At 41.9% G+C, this 25,262-nt stretch overlaps 1 protein-coding gene and 1 non-coding gene across 9 annotated transcripts; both read left to right on the forward strand.

Annotated features, from left to right (window-relative positions):
• Positions 1–653: 653 nt before the first annotated feature.
• Positions 654–9,924, forward strand: Rbmx (RNA binding motif protein X-linked). 8 transcript variants are annotated; one of them, XM_042667611.1, is made up of 11 exons: positions 656–861; positions 1,267–1,345; positions 1,549–1,703; positions 2,009–2,140; positions 2,331–2,437; positions 3,103–3,274; positions 3,969–4,121; positions 4,369–4,483; positions 4,594–4,719; positions 4,804–4,886; positions 5,546–6,558. In XM_042667611.1, exons 3-11 carry the CDS (start codon positions 1,673–1,675, stop codon positions 5,854–5,856), a joined length of 1,230 nt encoding a protein of 409 aa, XP_042523545.1. In that variant the 5' UTR covers positions 656–861; positions 1,267–1,345; positions 1,549–1,672; the 3' UTR covers positions 5,857–6,558. The 8 variants fall into 8 exon arrangements, with proteins under 8 accessions (XP_042523550.1, XP_042523551.1, XP_042523549.1 ...); XM_042667612.1 differs by having other exon boundaries at positions 1,271–1,345; XM_042667616.1 differs by lacking the exons at positions 1,267–1,345; positions 5,546–6,558 and adding an exon at positions 8,613–9,924 and having other exon boundaries at positions 654–861.
• Positions 2,188–2,254, forward strand: LOC122097132. Its single transcript, XR_006145475.1, has one exon. It is a non-coding gene; the product is annotated as a small nucleolar RNA SNORD61 (small nucleolar RNA).
• Positions 9,925–25,262: the final 15,338 nt, after the last annotated feature.

Below are 25,262 nucleotides of genomic sequence, written 5' to 3' on the forward strand. Positions count from 1 at the left end.
TCTTGCATTTTGTGAGTAAACACTAAAAAGTCCTCGTGATATTCAAACTGGGAATCTTGTGCTTTTATTTGGTAAACCTGGAAGCCTTAAGAAGGTGCACCTGGCACTTACATCACTTGTTTTGGGTTGTGTTCACAATACCTCACCAGAGCTTGTCATTTAGTAAGTATTCACTAAATTGTTTTTTAAAATGAATTCCCTGCATGCTGTTCCTAAGTTTTCTTCTCACTAGGCGTTTATTTAGCCTAGGCGTTTCGTTCATTAAAAATTCTTGTTTAAGATCATTTTGGTAAAAAAATCCTCAAAGTTCTTTGTTTTCTGTTGTGGAAAATCACCCTCTTGCCTTTAGAATGTATGGAAAAGTACAAAGTAAAGTTTTCCACCTTGCCTCGTTCACTTGGACGTTTGATACATTTTACTTCTTAAGTCAAGCCGGTGCACCATTTTAGCAGAAAGCAAAAACGCGCCTTTGGGGAGAATAGGTGGGGGCAGGGAAGACAGTTAGAATCGGGCGCCGGCTTACATCGCTCGGGAGTCCTGGGAAATGGGAGGAGCGAATAGTGAGTGACAAACAGCCTGGCCAATGAGGAGGCTGGGAACTACTCCCCCTCCCTTCGTGTTTCAAATTCTACGCTTCGTTTCCATCCGGGTTCTTCAGCCTCGTTCCCGGGTAGTATAAAGTTTGCTGTCTCCTTTGTTCGCCCTCGTTGCGCAGTAGTGCTAGCGGCATCTCCGTTCGGTTCCGGGTCTCGATAGCTGTCATATATACATATACATATATATATATTTTTTGGTGCCGCGCTGTTTGGAAGGTCCGGTCGGCGAGCTCGTAGGAGCTTGGGCCCGTCGCCACCCTCTCCGGTACGTGTCTCCTTTCTTTGGTGTGTTTCTCGCATACTTGGCCACGTTACGGCTTTAGATTATCTCCCTGGAGATGGGGGTGGCGGGCGCCATTTTAAGAGCCCCGAAGGTGCCGACCTATAGAAAGGTGAGCAGGTGAGGAGAAAGCACTTAGGGGGTACGTGGAGGGGCGTGCCTGGTGAAAGTTTGGCTGTCGCCTGCGGGAGTGGGGGCGGAGGTCAGCGCTTTGTGGGCTTGGCGCGGGCGTGGGAGCGACCGCGCCACCGGCGTCCCTGCCTGGGACGGTGCGGCCGCTCGCGTGGGGCATGTGGACTTGGCGGCAGCTTCCTGGGTCAGCGGCGGCCGCAGAGAGGAAGCCTTTTGACTCTTCCCAGTCAGTGTTGGTTTTTTTTTTTTTTTTTTAAGTTAGTTCCTTGATTGGTTGTCGGTTGTGCTGGGCTGAATCCAAGTGTCGCCATTTTGTCTATTCCACGCGGTTTTTAACGTGAGTCTTAATTAGGTTCCGCTACGGTCTTGGGCGCGTTGAGCGTTAGAATATGCGCTTTTGCGTTTCGTGATTTAATATGAAGGGATGTTTTTAATTTTTTTTTAAGTCTGGCAGTAACCTTTTGTTGGGGGTGGTGGTGGGGGGAGGGGGCTTGCAAAAGATGAGGCAGAACTTGGCTCAAACTTCGGATCTTTGCTTAGACTTCCTAGGAAATCGTGTGGAGAAAAAGGAGAGCCTTGAGAAAAGGGGCTTGGTGTTAAGTTGCTGCATCTGGCCAGTGACCTTGAATGAGTCCGTAGTCTTTTAAAACCCATCACTGCAGGAATGAGGTGGGGTTGGGCGAGCGAGACTTTTGGTGAGTAAGTAACTAAATAACGAAATCTAGGCTGGAGAGGAAAATGTGGCCTTTCAAATGTTAAATGGCTGTTAATAATAAAAGACAGCCAAGGGAGATTTCAGGGTAATGGTAAATTTAGACCGGCGTTTGCATCTACTTGAATGTGAAGTCGCAAACTTATTTTTAAATTGGTTCCTTAACTGTGTTGGAAGATTATCGCTGTCTTTAGTTACTAAAGGGTTTGGTACAACAGGAGCTATTTGAATTGTTGGATAAACTTAAAGAACTTTCTCTGGGACTCAATAATGTTTTTCTTAAAACAGAGTATTACTCGCCAGGAAAAAAAATGGTTGAAGCAGATCGCCCAGGAAAGCTCTTCATTGGTGGGCTTAATACAGAAACAAATGAAAAAGCCCTTGAAGCAGTATTTGGCAAATATGGGCGAATAGTGGAAGGTGAGTTCATCTAAAGTATATCGTAGGTTATTATAATGAAAACATAAGCTGTGATGAATATAAATGCACTGATCGTCTGACATGATATTTTGTCCTCTAAGAAGTTCTGAGCTTTCTCTTTACAGATGTGCTTTTGTTAAATCCTTTAAACTGGAATAACACCTTTTTTTTAAACATAAACTGTTTTTAGTACTTTTGATGAAAGATCGTGAAACAAACAAATCAAGAGGATTTGCTTTTGTCACCTTTGAAAGTCCAGCAGATGCTAAGGATGCAGCCAGAGACATGAATGGAAAGGTGAGTTACCTTAATGAGTAGCATTGCTATCTCCCAACAACAGTCTCTTTAAGTTCAAGATAGTGTATGCTATATGTATGTGTTAATGCATGGTATCTTAGAATCCATAATTTGATAACCTAGATCTGTGGTTCATTAGTTTTCATGATAAGCTAATAACTGTACTGTGGTTTTAAATTTTCATGAACAGTGCAGTGACTCCATCTATTCCTGTGATTGAGATCATCAGTATAAACTCTTAATGGCTGAGTAGGTATGTTAAGTAAATGGAAGTGTCATTTATAAACTGTTTGCAGCATATTTCTACTTTGGTTGTGGGGCTTGAACTCTGGCACTGTCTGAGCTTTTATGGCTCAATGATAGTGTTCTACCACTTTGACTCACAGCTCCACTTTGAGTTCTCTGGTGGGTTAATTGGTGACAAGAGTCTCATGAACTTACCTCCTTAGAGTGGCTTTGAACCAGGATCCTCATACCTCAGCCTCCTGAGTATCTACATTACAGGTGTCAGCTACTAGTGCTAGGCTGATAGCATATTTCTTGAATACTTGATGAGCAAACATATTTATATGTAATTTGAATATATATAATTTTAGAGGCCTACTTGTCATAGTGAGTCTGCAAAGTCCTTTTTAAAATTTAACAAAACTTAACTGTTATTTAAGTCCTTAGATGGAAAAGCCATCAAGGTGGAACAAGCCACCAAACCATCATTTGAAAGTGGTAGGCGTGGACCTCTTCCACCTCCAAGAAGCAGAGGTCCTCCCAGAGGTCTCAGAGGAGGAAGAGGAGGAAGTGGTGGAACTAGAGGACCTCCCTCACGTGGAGGACACATGGGTAATGACTTGTGGACTTGGGGCTTAGGGAACTGAAACCTACGCTTTTTGAAAGAATTCAGGCTTTAAAATTGAGAACACTAGCCTTATCTACTAAAATGGGTGTGGAGGCTGGAAATGCAACAGTGGTAGAGTGCTTGTCTCCATGCATGAAGCCTTGGGTTACATTCCTTAGTTCCACAGAAACAGAAATGGCCTCACATGGCTCTGGGGCTCAAGTGGTAGAGTACTAACCTTGGGCAAAAAAGGCTCAAGAACAGCTCCTAGGCCCTGAGTTCAGTTCCCAGGACTGGAAAAAAAAGAAATGATTGTGACTTTGGGAGAAAAAAAACAATGAAAGACCTCCTAAATTATTAATTTACATACTATTATATAAGGAGTATGTTCTGTAAGAAAAGTCTGTTTTGAACAGTCATAGGTATTAAACGTAAGAAAAATGAAATGGTTTTGTGTCTTGGAAATAACATTAGAAGTGCCTTTTATTTTCTTTGGAGCCTAATAGTCAAGCCCTGTGCTTTTAACAGCTAACTCCCAACTCTGCCGTTTGTTTTTAAATCTTCTCAGTTTATAGTGGTCTTTTATCATTGAAAAACTGAAGCTATACTCCCTAGCTAAGCAGGAAAGAATGAAAAGAATTTTTTTAGAGGTGTTCTGGATTGTGACTGTTAAATATATTTTTTTCTCTTCTAATGTAGATGATGGTGGCTATTCCATGAATTTTAACATGAGTTCTTCCAGGGGACCTCTTCCAGTGAAAAGAGGACCGCCACCACGAAGTGGGGGTCCTCCTCCTAAGAGATCAGCACCTTCAGGACCAGTTCGCAGCAGCAGTGGAATGGGAGGGAGAGGTAAATATTTGAAATAATAATCTGCTGCTACTAAAAGAGAACTGAGTTGAAAAATTGATTCCAGATGGTCTAGTAGTACAGTTATTGAGCACAGAAAGGAAGGTGTCAGGAAATTCTAGAAAAGAAAATTTCTTGATCTCGCTATTACCACATTTTATTAAATCTCCACTTTTCATAAGCTGAATGTGAGTTAGTTTGCATTTTAACTTTTGTCTTTGACTATTTATAAAATGGTTTTTCCCCTAAGCCCCTGTATCACGTGGAAGAGACAGTTATGGAGGCCCACCCCGAAGGGAACCCCTGCCTTCTCGAAGAGATGTTTATTTGTCCCCAAGAGATGATGGATATTCTACTAAAGATAGGTAAGATCAAAGTGTACCTTTTTTCAGTAGTCCTTTTTTTTTTTTTTTTTTACTAGTAATGTTGATGGATAGCTCATCCAAAACAAACCAAATGACTTTTGATTCTGTAGCTACTCAAGTAGAGATTACCCAAGTTCTCGGGACACAAGAGATTATGCGCCACCTCCAAGAGATTACACTTACCGTGATTATGGTCATTCCAGTTCACGTGATGACTATCCGTCAAGAGGCTATAGGTAAGTGGTTGCTTCTATGCTTGGTTGTAAAAGAACAGCTGGGAGAAGGTGGTTGGGCATTTAAACGTTTTGTTTCTAATTTAGTGATCGAGATGGATATGGTCGGGATCGTGACTATTCAGATCATCCAAGTGGAGGCTCCTACAGAGATTCATATGAGAGTTATGGTAAGATACTGTTTAAGGGTCTTGACTATCACCAGCTTGAGATTTTAGGTTCATGAGCTGGTTTTATAGGCTGCGTGGTGCTTGCTTTAAAAGGGACCTTTGCTTGCATTTAAAGGGATAACTTTATCAAGCTGGGCTTTTCCTAGTTTTGTGAAGGGCTTTTGTTTTTTCAATTTTTTTTCACTTATTTTATTTTTAATTTTTTTTCCTTTGAGGCTGTTCGCTTGCTTTGGAGGGGATTTTGCTTGCTTAAAATTGGCAGCCTTATGTGTTTTCCCCCAACAGTGAAAAATACAATTAAAAACATTTTTATTAACAAGATCAAATGTTTACCATTGCAATATGACGGAAACTCGACAGTTCACAATTGCAACTTATCACTGGAAAGTGGCCGAGTGTCTACTATAAAATAACAAGCTGTCTGGAATATCCTCTTGAAATACACACCGTCTTCAGTCTTTTCAAACAAACATTAAAATCAATCCATTTCCATATCTCAGCAGATGAGCAAATCCCCATTATGGCCAGCAATGGTAGAGTTTAAAACTTCCCAGTTAAGAAAGTAAACTTAGAATACAAGAATTCTGTAAATTCAGGTTTAAATGTTGTATATATACAATTTATAGTGTTGCCATATTACCTGACCATTGACCCTGCAGGTAACTCACGTAGTGCTCCACCTACACGAGGGCCCCCGCCATCTTATGGTGGAAGCAGTCGCTATGATGATTACAGCAGCTCACGAGACGGATATGGTGGAAGTCGAGACAGTTACTCAAGCAGCCGAAGTGATCTCTACTCAAGTGGTCGTGATCGGGTTGGCAGACAAGAACGAGGGCTTCCCCCTTCTATGGAAAGGGGGTACCCTCCTCCACGTGATTCCTACAGCAGTTCAAGCCGCGGAGCACCAAGAGGTGGTGGCCGTGGAGGAAGCCGATCTGATAGAGGGGGAGGCAGAAGCAGATACTAGAAACAAACAAAACTTTGGACCAAAATCCCCGTTCAAAGAAACAAAACAAAAGTGGAAACTATTCTGTCATAACTACCCAAGGACTACTAAAAGGAAAAAATTGTGTTAGCTTTTTAAAATTTTCCTGTTAAGTTCCCCTTCATAATTTTTATGTTCTTGTGAGGAAAAAAAGTTACACATGTTTAATTTTATTTGTTATTACAAATTGCTTTCAATAAGCAAATGTTAAGTGTGTAAGACTTGTACTAGTGTTGTAATTTTCCAACTTAAAGGCCACTTCCTATCTACTTTTCCCAGTAAGTGAGGCAAGCAATTCTCAGATCTTCCACAAACATCTGGCCACCTAGATATACATTGGTCTCCATTGAGAGATGAATCATCCTGCCTATACAGATAAGCTAGCTCTTAGAGGGTGGTCGGGGTACACTCCTCTTAGGATTTCAGGGTGTCTTCCAACTGAAATCTCAATGTTCTCAGTGTGAAAAACCTGAGATCAGATACCTGTTAGCAAAGTGCTACTCACCCAGTAAACCCCCCCAAAAAAACAAGCAAACCAACAATGGATAATGCTGGCCATATATTGTCTTTTGACATTTCCTTAGGAATCTGCAAGAGCCTCCCCTTTCCCCTCCCCCAGTAAGACCATTTAAGTGTGTGTTAAACAACTACAGAATACTAAATAAAAAGTTTGGCCAAAACCAACCATGAAGCTGCAAACGATGCTTGCTCTTACTGTTTCAAATTTTTGCAACTCTGTAGTGTCTCACTTTTAAAGGAACAGCTTGATTGCAAAGGAGAAAATAGATAAGCAATGAAGTTATCTCCAACTTCCTAAAGGCTTATGACTTCTAAAAAGTGAATCTATCAGCATTCCACATCAGATTTAAAGCATCAAATGCCTGTGAAACAGCAAAGATGGTAAGCAAAGCAAACTAGTTTTTCCGTCTAAGTCGAAATTGAACACTTACCTTCCTCATAGTACAGTGAAACATACTGTACTTCATGGCAGTGGAAATGCCTTCTAGATTAAAAAAAACTTTTGGAAAAGGAAATGTTCAATAGCATATTAGAAGTCCTCCAAATTCAACACTTGGATTTAAAAAAAAGCATGTATGACAGTTAAAGGCCTTAATACAAGCTGTTTACCGATAGCAGTTGGGATTGGGAGGGGGTATTTTTTAAAGTATTTTCGATGAAGACCTTTAAACATGCTTCATAATGTTTTACACTTTTTTTTTTTCAAATTAGTCTTTTAGTCAATATAAGAAATGGCTTAGGTTTGGGGTCCCCCTCACTACCCCTAAAAAGCCATTGCAAACTTGACCTTTAGTTGGATGCCTGACTTGTTTTTAGTTGTGAAACTACACTGTATGGAGAAAATCTATTGCAAGTGGTCTTTAAAAAGCAAAACCTGAGGCAGCATGACCCAGGTCCAGCCATGAAGTTGAAAAAGATGCTCTTGAATATAATAAACTTGAAGACCTCCAACTAAAAATCCTTAAACTGCACTTATTCCTTCAAATAATGTTTTGTCCGTTCAACTTATGGATTTAACGTGGCAGTGCACCATTGGAACAGAATGAGAATCCATAAGCCATGCAACTTAACCATTTAAGCCATTCCAGTCCATTCCAAGCCAGTGAATCTTCCACCACTTAAGAGAAGTAGTAGAACATGAAGTAATGCATTAAGCTGCAAGTCTGAACATAGCTTTCCTTTCTGGAAAAGAGGGCAGTTATAGGCAAATCTTAAAGCATTTCCTTAAGAGAGATAACTAGTTTTTATTTAATTTTTACAGGTTGAACCTTATGGTCATTTTTGTCAAGGAGTGCTGGTTTATTCACAGTAGATAAAGCTAGCAGCAAGAGAAATGAAATGCTAAGGTAGGTTTTTGAAAGAGTACCCTTGAAATATTTTAGTGCTCTGTCCCACTGATGGGCTATGATGTTGGCACTTCTTTTGGTTGGTTGGGGCTTGAACTCTGGGCCTAGGTGCTAAATTTTTTTTCCACTCAAGGCTAGTGCTCTACCACTTTGAACCACAGCACCACTTCTAGCTTGGCTGTGATTAATTAGAGGTAAGAGTTACAGACTTTCTGCCAGGGCTGGCTTCAAACTGCAATCCTCAGATCTTAGCCTCCAAGTAGCTGGGATCACAAGCGTGAGCCACCAACTCCTGGCTTTATATTTTTTGTTTGGATCCTTTGTAGAAAGAGAGTGATGGTCACATTGTAAATAAGGATGAAGTTCTTTTTAGCTTGTCAGTTGAGTGCAATGAGGTTATGTAGGCATATTTCCATTCATGTACCTGTCATGCAATATTCTTAGCTGTTTTCAAACCAATTGCTAATATCGTCATAATGTGAGAGTTTGTGTTTTCTTTGACAGAAGCTGTGTAGTTAATGCTTTGGTAGATGAGCAAGCTTGTGAGAGTTCATCTTTGCTCCCAGGCATGCTATCAGTGCCTGTTCATTTGCACAGCCACAATCTGAAATGACTGTAATTACTCATAGGAGCTATTGCAGGTTCCAAGTTTGAGTAAGGTAATTTTACTGGCATAATGACAACACACAGTATTGAATTTTAATATTAACAGAGCTGATGCTTACAGTAATGATGATTAATATGGCTGCCTTTTAAAGCATCTGAGCAAATATTTTTCTTCACAGTTGAAGCAACAAATTTAAGAATGGAGGATATGGAGGATGTTGCCTGACAGAATACCTTGTAACCTGATCTTGTGCTTTTTTTTTACAGAGTTGCTGAAGCAGAAGAATGCTGATTATCCCAACAGCTGCGTAACAGTGCTCATCACAGTTGGTTTGGTGCAGGCAATAGGTTTTATTTTTGTCTTTTTGAGGGTTCTTGTGGATCTGAGGGAGGCATCCATGTTGGTAACTAGGGAGCAGTAAAGATTTAGTGGTAGAAGGGAAACAGAAATTGGTAAGTGGAGGAGGTACCCAGTAAATGTATGTGGCTCTTCATGAAGATTTTTAAAGCTTTGGCTTTGCTTTTGTTACCTTAAAGTTAAGGCGACAACTCTTAATATCCAAAACTAATTACCACTGAATTTCAGAATGATAAATTAGGTGCTGGGGCTGTATACTCACTCAGAAGTGCAGGGGTCTAGCATACTACGAAGCACTCTGGGTTTAATCCCTAGCACTGTCAAAAAGAAGTTTCTGATAATGCCTATCAGAAAGTGGATAAGCATAAGTGGTATGTTTTATCCAGTAGTGTCTGGTGAAACTAGCTTATCAAGAACGCGTAGTTGTATGGCAAAACCAAAATGAGGGAGGAATAATAAAGGGAAATGAAACTTAACTGGAAACATTGCTGAGATGATAGCACACTTGAAACTGGAAACAAAATTAGGCCACTTGTTTATTTCATAAGCCTACTTTATCTCAACTCCTAGTCACAGAAACAAATTGTTACAGTACAACTCCAGTTAATGCTTTGGAAACTAGTCAATAATGTTAAATGCTAATGTGCTCAAAGGAAAAGGAATTGAGTTGCTCCGTTGAAGGAAGCAATTCAACTTCGGAAATTTTTTGCATAGCAGCTTAAATAACTATCATGTTTTTAACACTTGTGATTGGGGAAAATATGCAAAAAATTTAAACCTCATTGGTCACATTCATAATCAGACTGTGAGGGTATTGACCAAATTTCAGTAGTTGCACTTGAAAAGCTATCTTAGCTCAAGCCTTCCATAATCTTCTACTTGAGTTAGGTGCTTCTATGAGGACCTTTTGGCTCTTGAGATTTTATTTAGATTTAGATTAGATATCTTAGTTATAGTATAAAATAGAGAAACTAATTGTAGTAAGTATGAATACTAAATTTAAGGAATATGCTTAAATACAACTGATCAGTGGTTTACTGACTGACCCAGCAGGATTAATTCTCCCATTGGGAAAAGAATTGGTCTTCATTATTTTTGCTGGTTGTAAAAGAATGATAAAAAATCTTTTCCTTGTTTAGTAGATAAACATAGAATTTAGGTATTATAGATCACTTTTTGGAATGTTTTTGTATTGAAACCTAATAAAACTTTTAACATGTATCCTTTTGTGACAGTGGGTTCTTTTTATTCACATTTTCTGAAATTATGAATATATATATATATACTTTTACTTTCATATTATGTCTCTTTTCTCCCAAACATTAGTTCTGAGTGCACTGCTGGCCCTTGGTTGGGAGGGGGGCATGGTCATTACATGTGATTAGGCTTTCTTTATGAAGAAAGAACTTCAGGTATATGTTATAGTAATAGAGATGGTTTCATTAACAGATACATGTTAAAGTAAAAGAGATGGTTCCATTGAGTAGTCACAGTAGGGAGGAAAGAATAGCATTCTCGAGAGTCTCCAATTGTGGTTTTACCTCTTAAATGCTTATTTTTTTTAGGAGAGAGGAAGGGTGGCACGAAGTTAGTTCATTTATGACAGTGAATTCCCTTCGGACTAAAGTCCTTCACTGATGGTGTTGATACAACACACAATGTACTGCAATAGTTGCATGTAGTTTTAAGTTTCTTGATGTAATTTTTCATTTTTTTATCTTTAAGTGTTGTATAGGGGCTGGGAATGTGGCTCAGTGGTAGAGTGCTTGCCTTGCATGCCTGAGGCCCTGGGTTCGATTCCTCAGCACCACATAAGCAAAAAGAAAAAAAAGCCGGAAGTAGCGCTGTGGCTCAAGTGGTAGAGTGCTAGCCTTGAGCTGAAGAGCTGAGGGACAACACACAGGCCCAGAGTTCAGGCCCCACGACCGGAACCCCCCCCCCCCAAAAAAAAAAGAAAGTGTTGTATAAAGGAGTTTTAAATCAAAACAATTCAGTCTCTTCATTTGTACCAGAAAGTTGCATGCATTTGGCTAAAGAATGCAGCCAAAACCATTAAGGTGATAGCCCTTAGTATTGCCATTCTATTTGTGCACCATGTGTTTGGAAAAATTACCTTAAGATCGGGTTTAGGTTTGAGGTTAGTAATGAAATGTTTTGGTAAGTGTACTCCATCAAGATACAGATTATTGGGGCTGGGAGGAAGGTGGCTCAGTGGTAGAGCGCTTGCCTTGCATGCATGTGTCCCTGGGTTCGGTTCCCCAGCACCACATAAGCAAAAAGAAAAGCCGGAAGTGGCGGTGGCTCAAGTGGTAGAGTGCTAGCCTTGAGCTGAAGAGCTGAGGGGCAGTGCCCAGGCCCATAGTTCAGGCCCCATGACCTGCAAAAAAAGAAAAAAATACAGATTATTGCTATCATCTCAGTTGACTTGCGACCCTTCTGACAATACCTGATAAAGGAGGAGCCTTGAAGTGTAAAGCTTTTCCAGAAAAACTTTAAAGATTGAGAGTATGTGGTATGTGTGCTTGTATGTGTGTGTGTGTTTGCGCGCGTGCGCGGGTCCTGGGGCTTAACTTGGGGCCTAGGCACTCCTTGAACTTTTGTTAAAGATTAGTCCTTGAACCACTTGAGCTGCAGCTCAACTTGTAGGTTTTTGGTAATTTATTGGAGATAGGTCACACGGACTTCCTGCCCAGGTTGGCTTTGAGCCTCAATTTTCAGATCTCAGCTTTGAGCAGCTAGGATTACAGGTGTCAGTCACTGGTGCCTAGTTATTCAGTGTTGGCTGCTGAGAATGAGTGTAGTATAGTGGTTACTAATAGACCCCTTGTTCTGATTTTAGGTTTAGCTATTAGTGAAGGTGCTGTGAATGCTAAGTCACTATATAAAGCAGGTATAGACTTGCTTGATTGGGGAAAGTTGTAATTGACTCAATCAAAGGTGCATGCGTTAAGGTTACTACTTGATGACATTTAATCTAGCCCTTGTATGTGCATTATGGTTTATATTGGTATTTTGTCAGGAATGATGAGCAACAATTTTTAGAAAGTATAATGAATATATAATTAGGTGCTAGATTATGGTGAACTGCACAGACCTTGTGTGTAACTTAATCATTCAGTCTTGAGAAAAGCTCACATGGAGATACATTCTTTTTGTGTATGTGCATCAGTACTGGGGATTGAATGGGGGCCAGTGCCAGGCAAAACCAAGGTTCTTTATAAAAATTTCTATGCCCCTTTCCAGTTGATAGAACACCCTGATAGATTGATTTTTTTTTTTTTTTTTTTTTTTTGGGTCCCGTAGTGGGGCCTGAACTCTGGGCCTGAGCGCTCTCCCTCAGCTCTTCAGCTCAAGGCTAGCGCTCTACCACTTGAGCCACAGTGCCACTTCCAGCTTTTTTCTTTTTGCTTATGTGGTGCTGAGGAATTGAACCCAGGGCCTCTAGCATGCAAGGCAAGCGCTCTACCATTGAGCCACCTTCCCAGCCCCTGATAGATTGATTTTTATTGTCTAGCTGTTTGGTTTTTTTTTTTTTGTCGGTCATGGGGCTTGAACTCTGGGCTTGGGTGCTATTCCTCAGCTCTTCAGCTCAAGGCAAGCGCTCTATTGCTTGAGCCACAGTGCCACTTGCAGTTTTCTAGTGGTTAATTGGAGATAAGAGTCTCACGGACTTTCCTGCCCGGGCTGGTTTTGAACCTTGATCCTCAGATCTCAGCCTCCTGTGTAGCTAGGATTCCAACAGGCATGAGCCACCGGCACCCAGCTTGCTGTTTTTGACTATATTGTCTACCTGTTTTCGACATGACTTTGAGAATCATCTACCTACGAATAATTCATGTATTACGTATTACTAATTTTTATTGCCAAGTGGAATTCCATTGTTTGAAATGCATTTGTTAGTGATGGATATCAGTATTTGGCCATTGATGTTGCTACAAATATTTTTGTACAGGTTGTGGGTGCATTTTTTTTTTGATAAATCTAAGTTGGAGTGATAGGCTAGATGACATTTAACTTGAAACTTGAATACAAGTTTGTTTTCCCTGAAGTTCATCATTGAAAATTTGAGAATTCTAGTTGCTCTATAGCAACCTTTTGAACATTGTGTGATACTAAACATTTCTTTAAAAAGTAAACTTTGGGGGCTGGGAAGGTGGCTCAGTGGTAGAGTGCTTGCCTTGCATGTATGAAGCCCTGGGTTCGATTCCTCAGCGCCACATAACCAGAAAAAGCCAGAAGTGGTGCTGTGACTCAAGTGGTAGAGCGCTAGCCTTGAGCTGAAGAACTGAGGGACAGCACTCAGGCCCTGAGTTCAAGCCCCACGACTGACAAAAAGTAAACTTTGGAGCCATGTATCAGTAGCTCATGCTTATAATCCTGACTACTCAGGAGGCTGAGACCTATAGGATTGCATTTCAAAGCTAGCTAATACAGAGAAAAGTCAATAAAGCTCCATCTCCAACTACTAATCAGGAAAATGCCAGGTTGAAGACATGGCCCAAGTAGTATAGCTACAGCCAACTGTGAGCAAGAAAGAATATCTTATGTGTTTGGTATAGTTAACATTTACTATTTCACTCTATACGTTAGATTCAACATTTTCTATTGCCCTCTTTTGTGTTCCAGAATCCGTATGCATGGCATCCTAGTCAATTTTTCATCCGATTAAGTCATAAATTGACTCAGACTTTTGTCCTTTTTAAGAATGGAGTTGTGCCTGTTTTTCAAATGTACAATTTTCTTTTACATATTCTGGATACAAGCAGTTAGATAATGTCATATCCTTTTAGTCATCAGTCTTGTCAAGTCATTTTTGTTTTCCTTGAGAAACAAACTCTAATATCAAAACTTGTTAATGGTTCTTACTACTTTCTGTAACCTATCAAGACTGCCTATTTCATGGTCTTGAAGATTTCTTTTGTCAGGCATCGGTGGCTCAAGCTTATAATACTAGCTACTCAGGAGGTTGAGATTTTAGGATCACTGTTTGAAGCCTGCTGGTATGGGGAAATCCTTGAAACTCATGCACAATTAACCACCTAAAAGGCCAGAAGTACTTGTGTGGTAAAGCACTACTAGACTTGAACAAAGAAGCTCAGGGACAGCAAAAGGTTCTGAAATCAAGCCCCAATATTGGCACATACACACACAAGCTTTCCTTTATATTCTAAGCAGACTTGTCATTTGAACTCCTGTAGGACTATCCGTTTTGAATCAGTTTTAATAATGTGGGTAGGAATTGAAATTCATGTTTTCAAATACTGATAGCCATTTGTAACATTTTTTCCCGTTTCCTAGGATTCATTTTGATAAATACTTCATCTTTGTGTTCCTCCCTAAGAGTAGCTCTAGCATCTTTTAAGGAAGATACTGAGTGGAAAACATACATCTATGGATCTATTACTGTACATGACAAAATTGATCAGTAATGTAAAGTTTTCTTCCTGGAATATTTCCCACTCAAGTTGCTGTCAGAACCTTCCTACAAATGAATCGGGTATTTTGGCTTTGCTCAATTATAAGAAGGGATTAATAAACTCTGAAAGCTTTTTGACATGGAGCTTTTTTTAGTGCAATTTTTTGGAGAACACCTAATGTTATTGATGTTAATGCCTTGTTTTTCTTCTTAATTACATTCTGTAAAGAAGACAATGAAATTTAACCTTAAGGGGATATAGGATTTATTTGCTTCCAAGCTCTAGTTAGAGAGTTGGGAATTTTCAATGTGGCTATCTGACTGAACATGTAAGATAATTTAACTGGCTTCTGGTGCTGCCTCAGTGTAACATCTAGCTAGCTAGCTTGGCACCACACTCCTTGCCATGGTTAAGAATGATCTTCCCAGCACAGGGTTGGGGAAGGCACAATTAGAAATCCCTCTCCTAGTCTCCTTGATCCTTGGTCTTCTCCCCTTAAACCACCAGACTTGATGTTCTCTGCTAATTCCAGTTTCAGCATTACCACTTGTGTTACTGGGCAAATTAATCTCTTGATGTTGTGTGCACTTGCTGCTCCTGGGGCCTGAGTGCTATCCTTGAGTTCTTTTATTCAGGGCTAGTGCTCTTATCTCTTGAGCCAGAGCTTCACTTCTGGCTTTTGTTTGCTAATTGGAGATAAGAGTCTTGGACTAGCTAGCTTGGATTCTCACATCACAGCCTCCTGAGTAGCAAGGATTACAGGTATGAGCCAACTTGCCTGGCTGGATATTTGTTTTCTCATCTGTAAATAAGGATAATAGTATATGTCACAAAACAGAAAAGATGTAATGCCTAGCTCCTGGTAAGTGCTACATAAAAAGATTTTATCATTTTTCCTCTTGGGTATCATCCTCAGGGCTAGAGTTGTGGGAGGGAGCCACTACCTCATGTTAGATTAGAATCTTGTCAAGGACAAAAGTCCTTGCTGCAAGCTACTGTTTTTCTTCCCCTTTGCAGTTAGTCACACCCTCATTTTTTTTTTTTTTAGTATACTGTGACACATGAAGTTCTGCTTTCATTTTGTTTTTCCAGCTTTGACTCCCATTTATTCTTCCTCACTGGCAACTATTTTAATTCATACTTATGTATATAATATATTTTCATCCCGATACTCTGGATCTGGGTACTGTCTCAGCTTTTTCACCCAAGGCTGGGGCTCTACTCGTTAATTGGAGACAAGAGTCTCAAAGATACTCATTTGTGACTTGACTGGCTTGGAACTGTGATCCCAAGATATCAGCCTCCTGTGTAGTTAGGGTTACAGGCATGAGCCAGTGCCCAGGCTATTCACTCTTTTCGTTTGGTATATACTCATTTTTTTTTGTCAGTCATGGGCCTGGGCACTGTCCCTCAGCTCTTAAGCTCAAGGCTAGTGCTCTAACACTTGAGCCACAGCACCACTTCTGGCTTTTTCTGTTTATGTGGTGCTGAGGAATCGAACCCAGGGCCTCATGCATGCAAGGCAAGTACTCTACCACTGAGCCACCTTCCCAGCCCCTATACTCATTTCTTTTTGGGTGTGTATATGACTACCCAGAGCATGCTGACATTTGGCCCTATATAGAAACCTAATGACAAAGGTGGCTATGGGGCATTGGGATGATTACATCTTTCAAGGGATTGCACCAGGTAAGGTTATTACTGGGTTAAAGTATGGCATGACAGCTATATAGACTTAGTAAAATGAACTACTTCAGTGGGAAGGGGAGATTTAGTTTTTTTTTAATTGGGTCCAGTTGTGGGGCCTGAACTCTGGGCCTGGGTGCTGTCCCTCAGCTCTTTGGCTCAAGGCTAGCGCTCTAACACTTGAGCCACAGCGCCACTTCCAGGTTTTTTCTTTTTGCTTATGTGGTGCTGAGGAATCGAACCCAGGGCCTTAGGCATGCAAGGTAAGCGCTCTACCACTGAGCTACCTTCCCAGCCCCGAAGGGGAGATTTAGAATGACTTGAGATTCAAGATAACCAGTTGGATTTGTTGCCATACTTTGGTCTCCAAAATTTTACTTGCTATTCCTTATTAATGTAAGTGCCTTACTATACCTGTGAGTGGCCTGTGGAGAGTAAATTTCATCTGTCATCTTTAGCACTGTTCACAGCTGGTCTTCACTAGTATCCTTATTTATTTAGTCGGTCGTGTGGCCTGAACACTGGGCCTGGATGCTCTCCCTTAGCTATTCAGCTCAAGGCTAGCGCTCTACTATTTGAGCCACAGAACCACTTCTGACTTTTTCTGCTTATGTGGTGCTGAGGAATCGAACCCAGGACTTCATGCATGCAAGGCAAGCGCTCTACCACTGAGCCACCTTCCCAGCCCTGTAATCTTTTTCTTTGTAAGCAGTCACATCTTCTTAAAAGAATACTACTCTTAAGCCTGGCACCAGTGGTGCATGCCTGTAATCTTTGCTACTCATGTGGCTGAGATCTGAGGATCATGGTTCAAAGCCAGCCAGTGCAAGAAAAGTCAGGCTATCTCCACTAAGCCAGCAGAAAACCAAAAGTGGTGCTGTGGCTCAAGTGGTAAAGCACTCATTTTGAGCTGAAGAGCTGATCCAGTGCCCAGACCCAGAGTTCAAGTTCCACAACCAACAAAAAAGAATACTAGTGGCCAGGTGCCAGTGGCTCATACCTGTAATCCTACCTACTCGGAAGGCTGAGATCTGAGGATCACGGTTCAAAGCCAGCCTAGGCAGGAAAGTCCGTGAGACTCATCTCCAATAAACCGCTAGAAAACCGCAGTGGTGTTGTGGTTCAAGCAGTAGAGTGGTTGCCTTAAGCTGAAGAGCACAGGGACAGTGCCCAAGCCCAGAGGTCAAGCCCCATGCCCGACAAAAAAAAAATACTAGTCTTTGTGGTCACCGTTACTGTGTTAAGTGCCACAGTTACCTGAAGTCTCCAGGCCTGTATTTGAGATGGCATTTTATGAAGCACAAGAAACAGTGGTTAGTTGTGCTGTTTTCTTGTGCTGTTCCTTCATGTCAGAGTTCCTAAAGCCATTTCACATTTGCAAAGACATGAGAAACTAGTGTCCATATCATTATTTTTTCTAATATTGGAGCTTAAACTCAGGGCCTGGGCACTGTCCCTAAGCTTTTTTTGGCTTTCAGCTTCACTCTACCACTAGAGCCACAGCTGTACTTAATTTTTTTTTTCTTTTTTGGGCCCTGTCATGGGGTCTGAACTCTGGGCCTGAGCGCTGTCCCTCAGCTCTTCAGCTCAAGGCTAGCACTCTACCACTTGAGCCACAGCGCCACTTCTGGCTTTTTTCTTTTTGCTTATGTGGTGCGGAGGAATTGAACCCAGGGCCTCATGCATGCAAGGCAAGTGCTCTACCACTGAGCCACCTTCCCAGCCACTGTACTTCTTTTTTGGTAGTTAATTGGAATAAGAATCTCATAGATTTTCTTGCCTGGGTTGGCTTCAAACTGCAATCTTCAGATCTCAGCCTCCTGAGTAGTTAAAATTACAGGCATGAACCATCAGTACCTAGTTCTTTATTTAGCAGTACTGGATTTTGAATTTAGGACCTTGTGTTTTCTAGGCAGATGCTCTTCCTTTTGAACCAACTCCATCCCATGTAAGTGTGTTACATTGCTTGAATATCTAATGATACCAAGTACAATGGGTCCAAATCAAACTTGTTTTGGTGATACTGTTATTTTAAAGTTTTAGCAGGAATTTGTTTTAGTATAATGTGAAACACAAGTTAAAAGGTGCTGGGGTTCAAACTCTGAGCCTTGCAGTTGCTCAGCTTGCTTGATTAGTACTCTACCTCGTAAGCCGGGCCTCCAGCCTTTATTTATTTTTTTTGGTCAGTCCTGGGGCTTGAACTCTGGGCCTGGGCACTGTCCCTGAGCTCTTCAGCCTAAGGTGAGTGCTCTACCACTTGGGCCACAGCGCCATTTCAGCCACTGGTGGTTTCCTGGTGGTTAATTGGAGATAAGAGTTTCTTGAACTTTCCTGCCTGGGCTGGCTTTGAACTGTGGTCAATCCTCAGATCTCAGCCTCCTGATTTGTTAGGATTACAGGTGAGAGCCATCAATGCTCAGGTATTGTTCCCCTTTCTTATATCTTGATTTTTTTTTTCTGCTGCTGGTACATAGAGCTTGTAATCAAGGCTTAGTTACTGTATCTTTTAAGCTCAAGGCTAGTACTTTACCCCTTGGGCCACAGCTTTATAGTGGTTAGCTTGGAGACAAGAATCTTACAGACTTTCCTGCCAGACTGGCTTCGAACCACAATCTTCAGGTCTCAGCCTCCTGGGTAGCTAGGATTACAAGTGTGAGGCAATGGGATCCAACCTGTCATCTGTTTCACAACAGTAATCAGAGTAAATGTTCTTAAAAAGCATTATGAGAGGGTGGTGGGCAGTGGCTCACACCTGTAATCCTAGCTACTCAGGAGGCTGAGATCTGAGGATCACAGTTCAAAGCCAGCCCAGGCGGCCAGAGAGTCTGAAAGACTCATCTCCAGTTAACCAGCAGAAAACTGCAAGTGGCAGAAGTGGCGCTGTGGCTCAAGTGGTAGAACACTCACCTTAGGCTGAAGAGCTCAGGGAAAGTGCCCAGGCCCAGCGTTCAAGCCCCATGATGGACAAAAAAGAAAAAAAAAAATATCAGCCCTACAATCACTTTCAGGGCCCTTAGGAATCTGGTTCCATTTTACCTCTCTTTACTACTAAGACTGCTACTTCCCTTCTAACCACCATTTCCTTTCTGACAGCAATACTGCTGTTCTGTGTTGTTCTGTGTGTGTGTGTGTGTGTGTGTGTGTGTGTGTGTGTGTGTGTGTGTGTTCGTTCTTTGATGCCTTAAGCACTCTGTGTGTGTATTTAACCAGCTCCTTCTTCAGCTTTTTGCTCTAATTTGCCAACATTACCTCACTAAAAAGTGTAGTCTAAGCCAGGCGCCAGTGGCTCACACCTGTAATCCTAGCTACTCAGGAGGCTGAGATTTGAGGATTGTGGTTGAAAGCCAACCCAACAGGAAAGTCCATGAGACTCTTATCTCCAATAAACCACCAGGAAACCAGAAGTGGTGCTGTGGCTCAAGTGGTAGAGCACTCACCTTGAGCTGAGGAGCTGAAGGACAGGGCCCAGGCTCAGAGTTCAAGCCCCATGACCTACCAAAAAAAAAAAAAAAAAAAACCTGTAGTCTACTCATCCATCTCTAACATCTAATTTCCATTGTTCTGCTCTAGTTTCTCCTGTAAAACTTGCCCCTCTTTGATAGAACATGCTGTAGTTTAAATGTGACTTGAGTATATCCTCAAGGCGTTCATGTATTGGGAACCTCAACCTGTGTGATGATGATGTTGAGAGATGATGCAGTGCCTTCAACAGGTGGGGCTTAGTTGAAAGTAATTAGATCATGCACGGGACTGCCCTTAAAAGTGATGAAGCTCTTACAGGATCCTAGATAACTTCTCATGACAGTGTTGTTATTAAAGAATAATAGTGGCTACTCTGTTTTGATGGAGATTACTTCTCATGACAGTGTTGTTATTAAAGAATAATAGTGGCTACTCTGTTTTGATGGCTTCTTGTCAGTATGATGTTACCTATTTGGCCCTCACCAGAGCCAACCCCAGACATCTTAGATTTTCAGCCTCCCAAACTGCATCAAGAAAACTTCTCTTTTGTTTGAGACTGGATCTCTCTGTGTATTCCAGGCTGGTTTTGAACTTCATCCTGCCTCAACTTCTTGAGTGTTTATGTTCTACAGGTTGCTGTGGGAATCCTCAGCTCCATAATCAAGTGAGAAAATTTCCCTGCGATCTCTTCTTATATCCCTCTATTTATACCCTTTGGTTCTACTCTGACTAAAACATATTTTGAGATTTATTCCAGTAGTGCAGAATTCGTTCAATATTAAAAGATTAACAATCTTCCATATCAATTGACTTAAGAAAATCATGTGAGCATATAAATTGTCATACAAAACATGCATGAGGGGCTGGGAATGTGGCTCAATGGTAGAGTGCTTGTCTAGCATGCATGAAGCCCTGAGTTCGACTCCTCAGCACCACATAAACAGAAAAGGCCAGAAGTAGCATTGTGGCTCAAGTGGTAGAGCGCTAGCTTGAGCTGAAGAGCTCAAGGACAGCACCCAGGCTCAAAGTTCAAGCCCCACAACTAGCAAAAAACCCATATAATTGGCAATTAAACATGCATGAGTTTATATAAAATTTTATGAGAATGCATAGGTCTTATGATATATAAAAGTACTTAGAGAGTAAAAGGCCCTGAATTGGCGCACCAGTACTGATGTAAAAAAAAAATCTGAAGGGCTGGGAAGGTGGCTCAGTGGTAGAGCGCTTGCCTTGCATACATGAGGCCCTGGGTTCAATTCCTCAGCACCACATAAGCAAAAAGAAAAAAGCCGAAAGTGGCGCTGTGGCTCAAGTGGTAGAATGCTAGCCTTGAGCTGAAGAGCTGAGGGACAGCACCCAGGCCCAGAGTTCAGGCCCCACAACCGGACCCCCCACAAAAAAATCTGGAAAAGGCTAAGAATGTGGCTTAGTGGTAAGAGTACTTGCCTAGCATTCATGAAGCCCTGGCTTCAATTCCCCCTCATTACCACATAAACAGAAAAAGCCAGAAGTGGCACTGTGGCTCAAGTAGTAGCCTTGAACAAAAGATCAGGGACAGTGCCCAGGCCTTGAGTTCAAGCCCCAGGACTGGCAAAATAACCTGAAAAAAATGAAGTGGGAGCCCATCACTGGTTGCTCATGCCTATAATCACAGCAGCTAAGGAGACTGAGATCTGAGGTTCATAGTTCAAAGCCCAGAGAAGAAGGTCCATGATACTTGTTTTGCCAGTTAACCACCAAAAAGTTGCAACTGAAGATGTGGCTCAAGTGGTAAAGCACTAGCCTTACACAGAGAAAGCTTAGGGACAGGGCCCAAACCCTGGCCCAAACCTAGTACCAGCACACAAAAAAATCCTTAATGTAAGATTTGTGTCTTTTATAAAAATTAATTGCAAATAGCCGGGCGCTGGTGGCTCACCCCTGTAATCCTAGCTACTCGGGAGGCTGAGATCTGAGGATCGCGGTTCAAAGCCAGCCCGGGCAGGAGAGACCGTGAGACTCCTATGTCCAATAAACCACCAGAAAACTGGAAGTGGCTCTGTAGCTCAAGTGGTAGAGCGCTCGCCTTGAGCTGAACAACTGAGGGACAGTGCCCAGGCCCAGAGTTCAAGCCCCACGACCGACAAAAAAAAAAAATTGCAAATAGATCTAATTTAATATAAAATGGAAATGATGTAACTTTTAGAAGTATGACAAAAATCTTTTGGATCAAAGGCTAGGCAAAGAGTTTTAAATTTTGACACCAAAGCACAACCCACAAAGGAAAAAAAATAGATCAGTTGGACCACATTGGAACAAAGTTTTTGCCTAGCCAAAGACCTTATTAAGAGGATAAGAAGGGGGCTGGAAGGTGGCTCAGTGGTTGAGCACTTGCCTTGCATGAGGCCCTGGGTTCGATTCCTCAGCACCACATAAGCAGAAAAAGCCGGAAGTGGCGCTGTGGCTCAGGTAGTAGAGTGGTAGCCTTGAGCCAAAGAAGCTCAGGGAGCTGGGTGCCGGTGGCTCACGCCTGATCCTAGCTACTCAGGAGGCTGAGATCTGAGGATCATAGTTCAGAGCCAGCCCGGGCAGGAAAGTGCATGAGACTCTTATCTCCCATAAACCACTGCAAAACTGGAAGTGGCGCTGTGGCTCAATTGGTAGAGCACTCGGCTTGAGATGAAGAGCGCAGAGACAGCGCCCAAGCCCAGAGTTTAAGTCCCTCGACTGACAAAAAAAACAAAAAAAAAACACGAAAAAACCAACAACTCATGGACAGTGTGCAGGCTCTGAATTTAAAAGTTCCAGCACTGGCAAAAAAAAACACAAAACAGGATAAAAAGGCTGGGAATTGCCAGGTACCGGTGGCTCACGCCTGTAATCCTAGCTATTCAGGAGGCTGAGATCTGAGGATCGTGGTTCAAAGCCAGCCCGGGCAGGAAAGACCATAAGACTCTTATCTCCAATAAACCACTAGAAAACCGGAAGTCGCGCTGTGGCTCAAGTGGTAGAGTACTTGCCTTGAGTTGAAGAGGTCAGAGACAGCAGCCAGACCCAAAGTTCAAGCCTCACCACCCACCAAAAATAAAGAGGGGCACTGTGGCACAAATGATAGAGTACTACCTTTAAGCAAAAGAAGCTGAGGGACAGTGCCCAGACCCTGAGCTCAAGCCCCACAACCAACCAAATAATAAATGAAGAATAAAAATATAAAGCTTAAAACTGGGAGAAAAGAATGGAATTGTGACTTAAATGGCAGAACCCCAGTCTTAAGAGAAAAATATAAAGGGATGGCATCTAGGCCCTGAGTTCAAGCCCCAGAACTAGCAAAAAAGGCATGAAGAAACACTTGTACCATCTAAATATCTGGCAAAGACTGTAGAATAAACAAGTGTCAAAATTTAACAGTGAAAAATAAACCACCCAACTAGAAACTGAGCAGAAGTTATAAACAGTCATTTTAAGAATGACAACAGATGGTTAGTAAACACACGATAAGATGGTCAGCATCATTACATTAACTGTTAGAGGAATGGGAATGAGCCTGTCAGTGGGACATATATCACTACTTACCCATCAAACTGAAATGAATAGGAGTGTTAATACCGTGTGCTGGTAGTCCTATAAACAATATAGTCACTGTGGACTAATATTTTGTTAGCTCTTGACCACTTAAAAATGAAAATTGACCATTCACAGAGAATCTGTACATGTTTTTAATTCTTTTAAAATTAGCTCTAGAGGCTGGGAAGGTGGCTCAGTGGTAGAGCACTTGCCTTGCATGCCTAAGGCCCTGGGTTCGATTCCTCAGCACCACATAAGCAAAAAAAAAAAGCCGAAAGTGGCACTGCGGCTCAAGTGGTAGAGTGTTAGCCTTGAGCTGAAGAGCTGAGGGACAGTGCCCAGGCCCAGAGTTCAGGTCCCACAACCGGACCCAAAAAAAAAAAAAGCTTTAAAATGTAAAAAGAGTTTCTATTTAACAAAATAGTTTATGAACACAGTGCATCTTGGTCAGTGTTACACCTTTCTACAAAGAACCTACATATGGTTTTGTGTTTTTTGGGGGGGACAGGGAGAGTTCCAGTCCTAGGGCTTGAGCTCTAGACCTGGGTGCTATACTTGTGCTTCTTTTGCTCAAGACTAGAGCTCTACCACTGGAGCCACAGCACTACTTCCATCCTTTCCTGAGTTGTTTATTAGAGATAATAGTCTCATGGCCTTTTTTCCCTTGGGTAGCTTTGAACCATGAACCTCAGCTCTCAGCTTCCTCTCAGCAGTTAGGATTACAGGCATGAGCCACCAATGCCCAGAACAAACCTGTGTATGTTTAAAGCAGCTTTATTTATGAGTCCAGACTACAGAAACCAAAATGTGTTTTAATGAATGAATTATTAAACAAAATACACCCACATCATGAAATGTTATACAGCAATAAATAAGAATAAATTGATACAGCTACCTACAAAAATATCCAGAGATTTATGCTGAGTATAAAAAAAGCCTCAAGGGCTGGGAAGGTGGCTCAGTGGTAAAGCGCTTGCCTTGCATACATGATGCCCTGGGTTTGATTCCTCAGCACCACATAAGCAAGAAGAAAAAAGCCGGAAGTGGCCCTGTGGCTCAAATGGTAGAGCCCTAGCCTTGAACTGAAGAGCTGAGGGACAGCACCCAGGCCCAGAGTTCAGGCCCCATGACCGAACCCCACCCCCCAAAAAAAAAGAAAGAGAAAAAGAAAAAAGGTATTATATGCAAATCAGCAAACTAATATTTCAAAGTAAACCAAAGACAAAAAATGTTATTATATGGGGCTGGGAAGGTGGCTCAGTGGTAGAGCGCTTGCCTTGCATGCATTAGACCCTGGGTTCGATTCCTCAGCACCACATAAGCAGAACAAGCCGGAAGTGGCATTGTGGCTCAAGTGGTAGAGCGCTAGCTTAGAGCTGAAGAGCTGAGGGACAGTGCCCAGACCCAGAGTTCAGGCTCCACGACTGACAAAAAAAATGTTATTAGAGACAATATTTTATAATAATTAAATGTCAATTAAGAATATATTATAAACACACACAACACATACACACACACACACAACCACAGAACCCCAAAATAGAAAAAAAGAACTGACAAAGATACAAATAAAACTATACAGCTGCTGGGTGCCAGTGGCTCACGCCTGTAATCCTAGCTACTCACGAGGCTGAGATCTGAGGATCATGGTTCAAAGCCAGCCCAGGCAGGAAAGTCTGTGAAACTCTTACCTCCAATAAACCACCAGAAAACCGGAAGTGGCACTGTAGCTGTGGTAGAGCACTAGCCTTGAGCTGAAGAACTGAGGGACAGTGGTCAGGCCCAGAGCTCAAGCCCCATGATGGACAAACCCCCTCTACCCCCCCCCCAAAAAAAAAAAACTCAACTATACAGCTTAAAGACTTCATTATCACTCAGTAATGGCTAGGACAAAAATACTGAAGACAGGCTGGGAAGGTGTTTCAGTGGTAGAGTGCTTGCCTTGCATGCATGAGGCCCTGGGTTTGATTCCTCAGCACCACATAAGCAGAAAAAGCCAGAAGTGGCGCTGTGGCTCAAGTGGTAGAGCGCTCACCTTGAGCTGAAGAGCTGAGGGACAGACTTCAGGCCCCACAACCGACAAAAAAAATTCTGAAGACAAGCAGCAGTAGCAACTAATTTTTTTCTAAATATATATACTTCTCAAATGTGTCTGGAACTTTCTCAAGGACTGACCATATGTTAGCCATCAGAGAAGTTTCATTTGTATTTAGAGAAACAAAAACATCAAAAGTTGATTTTCTGGCCACATTGTAATTAAACAAGGAATCAATAGCAAAAGCTGGGCACAGGTGCCTCACACCTTTAATCCTGGGTACTCTGATTGCCTTTCAAAGCCAGCCCGGGCAGGAAAGTCTATGAGACTCTTATCTCCACAATTTGTCACCAGAAAACGGGAAGTGGCGCTGTGGCTCAAAGTGGTAGAGCACCAGCCTTGAGCAAGAGAACTTT

The sequence above is a fragment of the Dipodomys spectabilis genome, unplaced genomic scaffold (assembly GCF_019054845.1).
Source record: "Dipodomys spectabilis isolate Male_0828 unplaced genomic scaffold, ASM1905484v1 ptg000414l, whole genome shotgun sequence".
NCBI classification, from domain to species: domain Eukaryota; kingdom Metazoa; phylum Chordata; class Mammalia; order Rodentia; family Heteromyidae; genus Dipodomys; species Dipodomys spectabilis.

What these genes read in the sequence shown, in the direction of transcription:
- Rbmx (XM_042667611.1), top strand. Translation starts at nt 1,673, where the DNA reads ATGAGGTGGGGTTGGGCGAGCGAGACTTTTG. An exon ending in TTGGGCGAGCGAGACTTTTG is followed by an intron (nt 1,704 to 2,008) that starts GTGAGTAAGTAA and finishes TTCTTAAAACAG; the next exon opens with AGTATTACTCGCCAGGAAAA. An exon ending in CAGTGGAATGGGAGGGAGAG is followed by an intron (nt 4,122 to 4,368) that starts GTAAATATTTGA and finishes TTTTCCCCTAAG; the next exon opens with CCCCTGTATCACGTGGAAGA.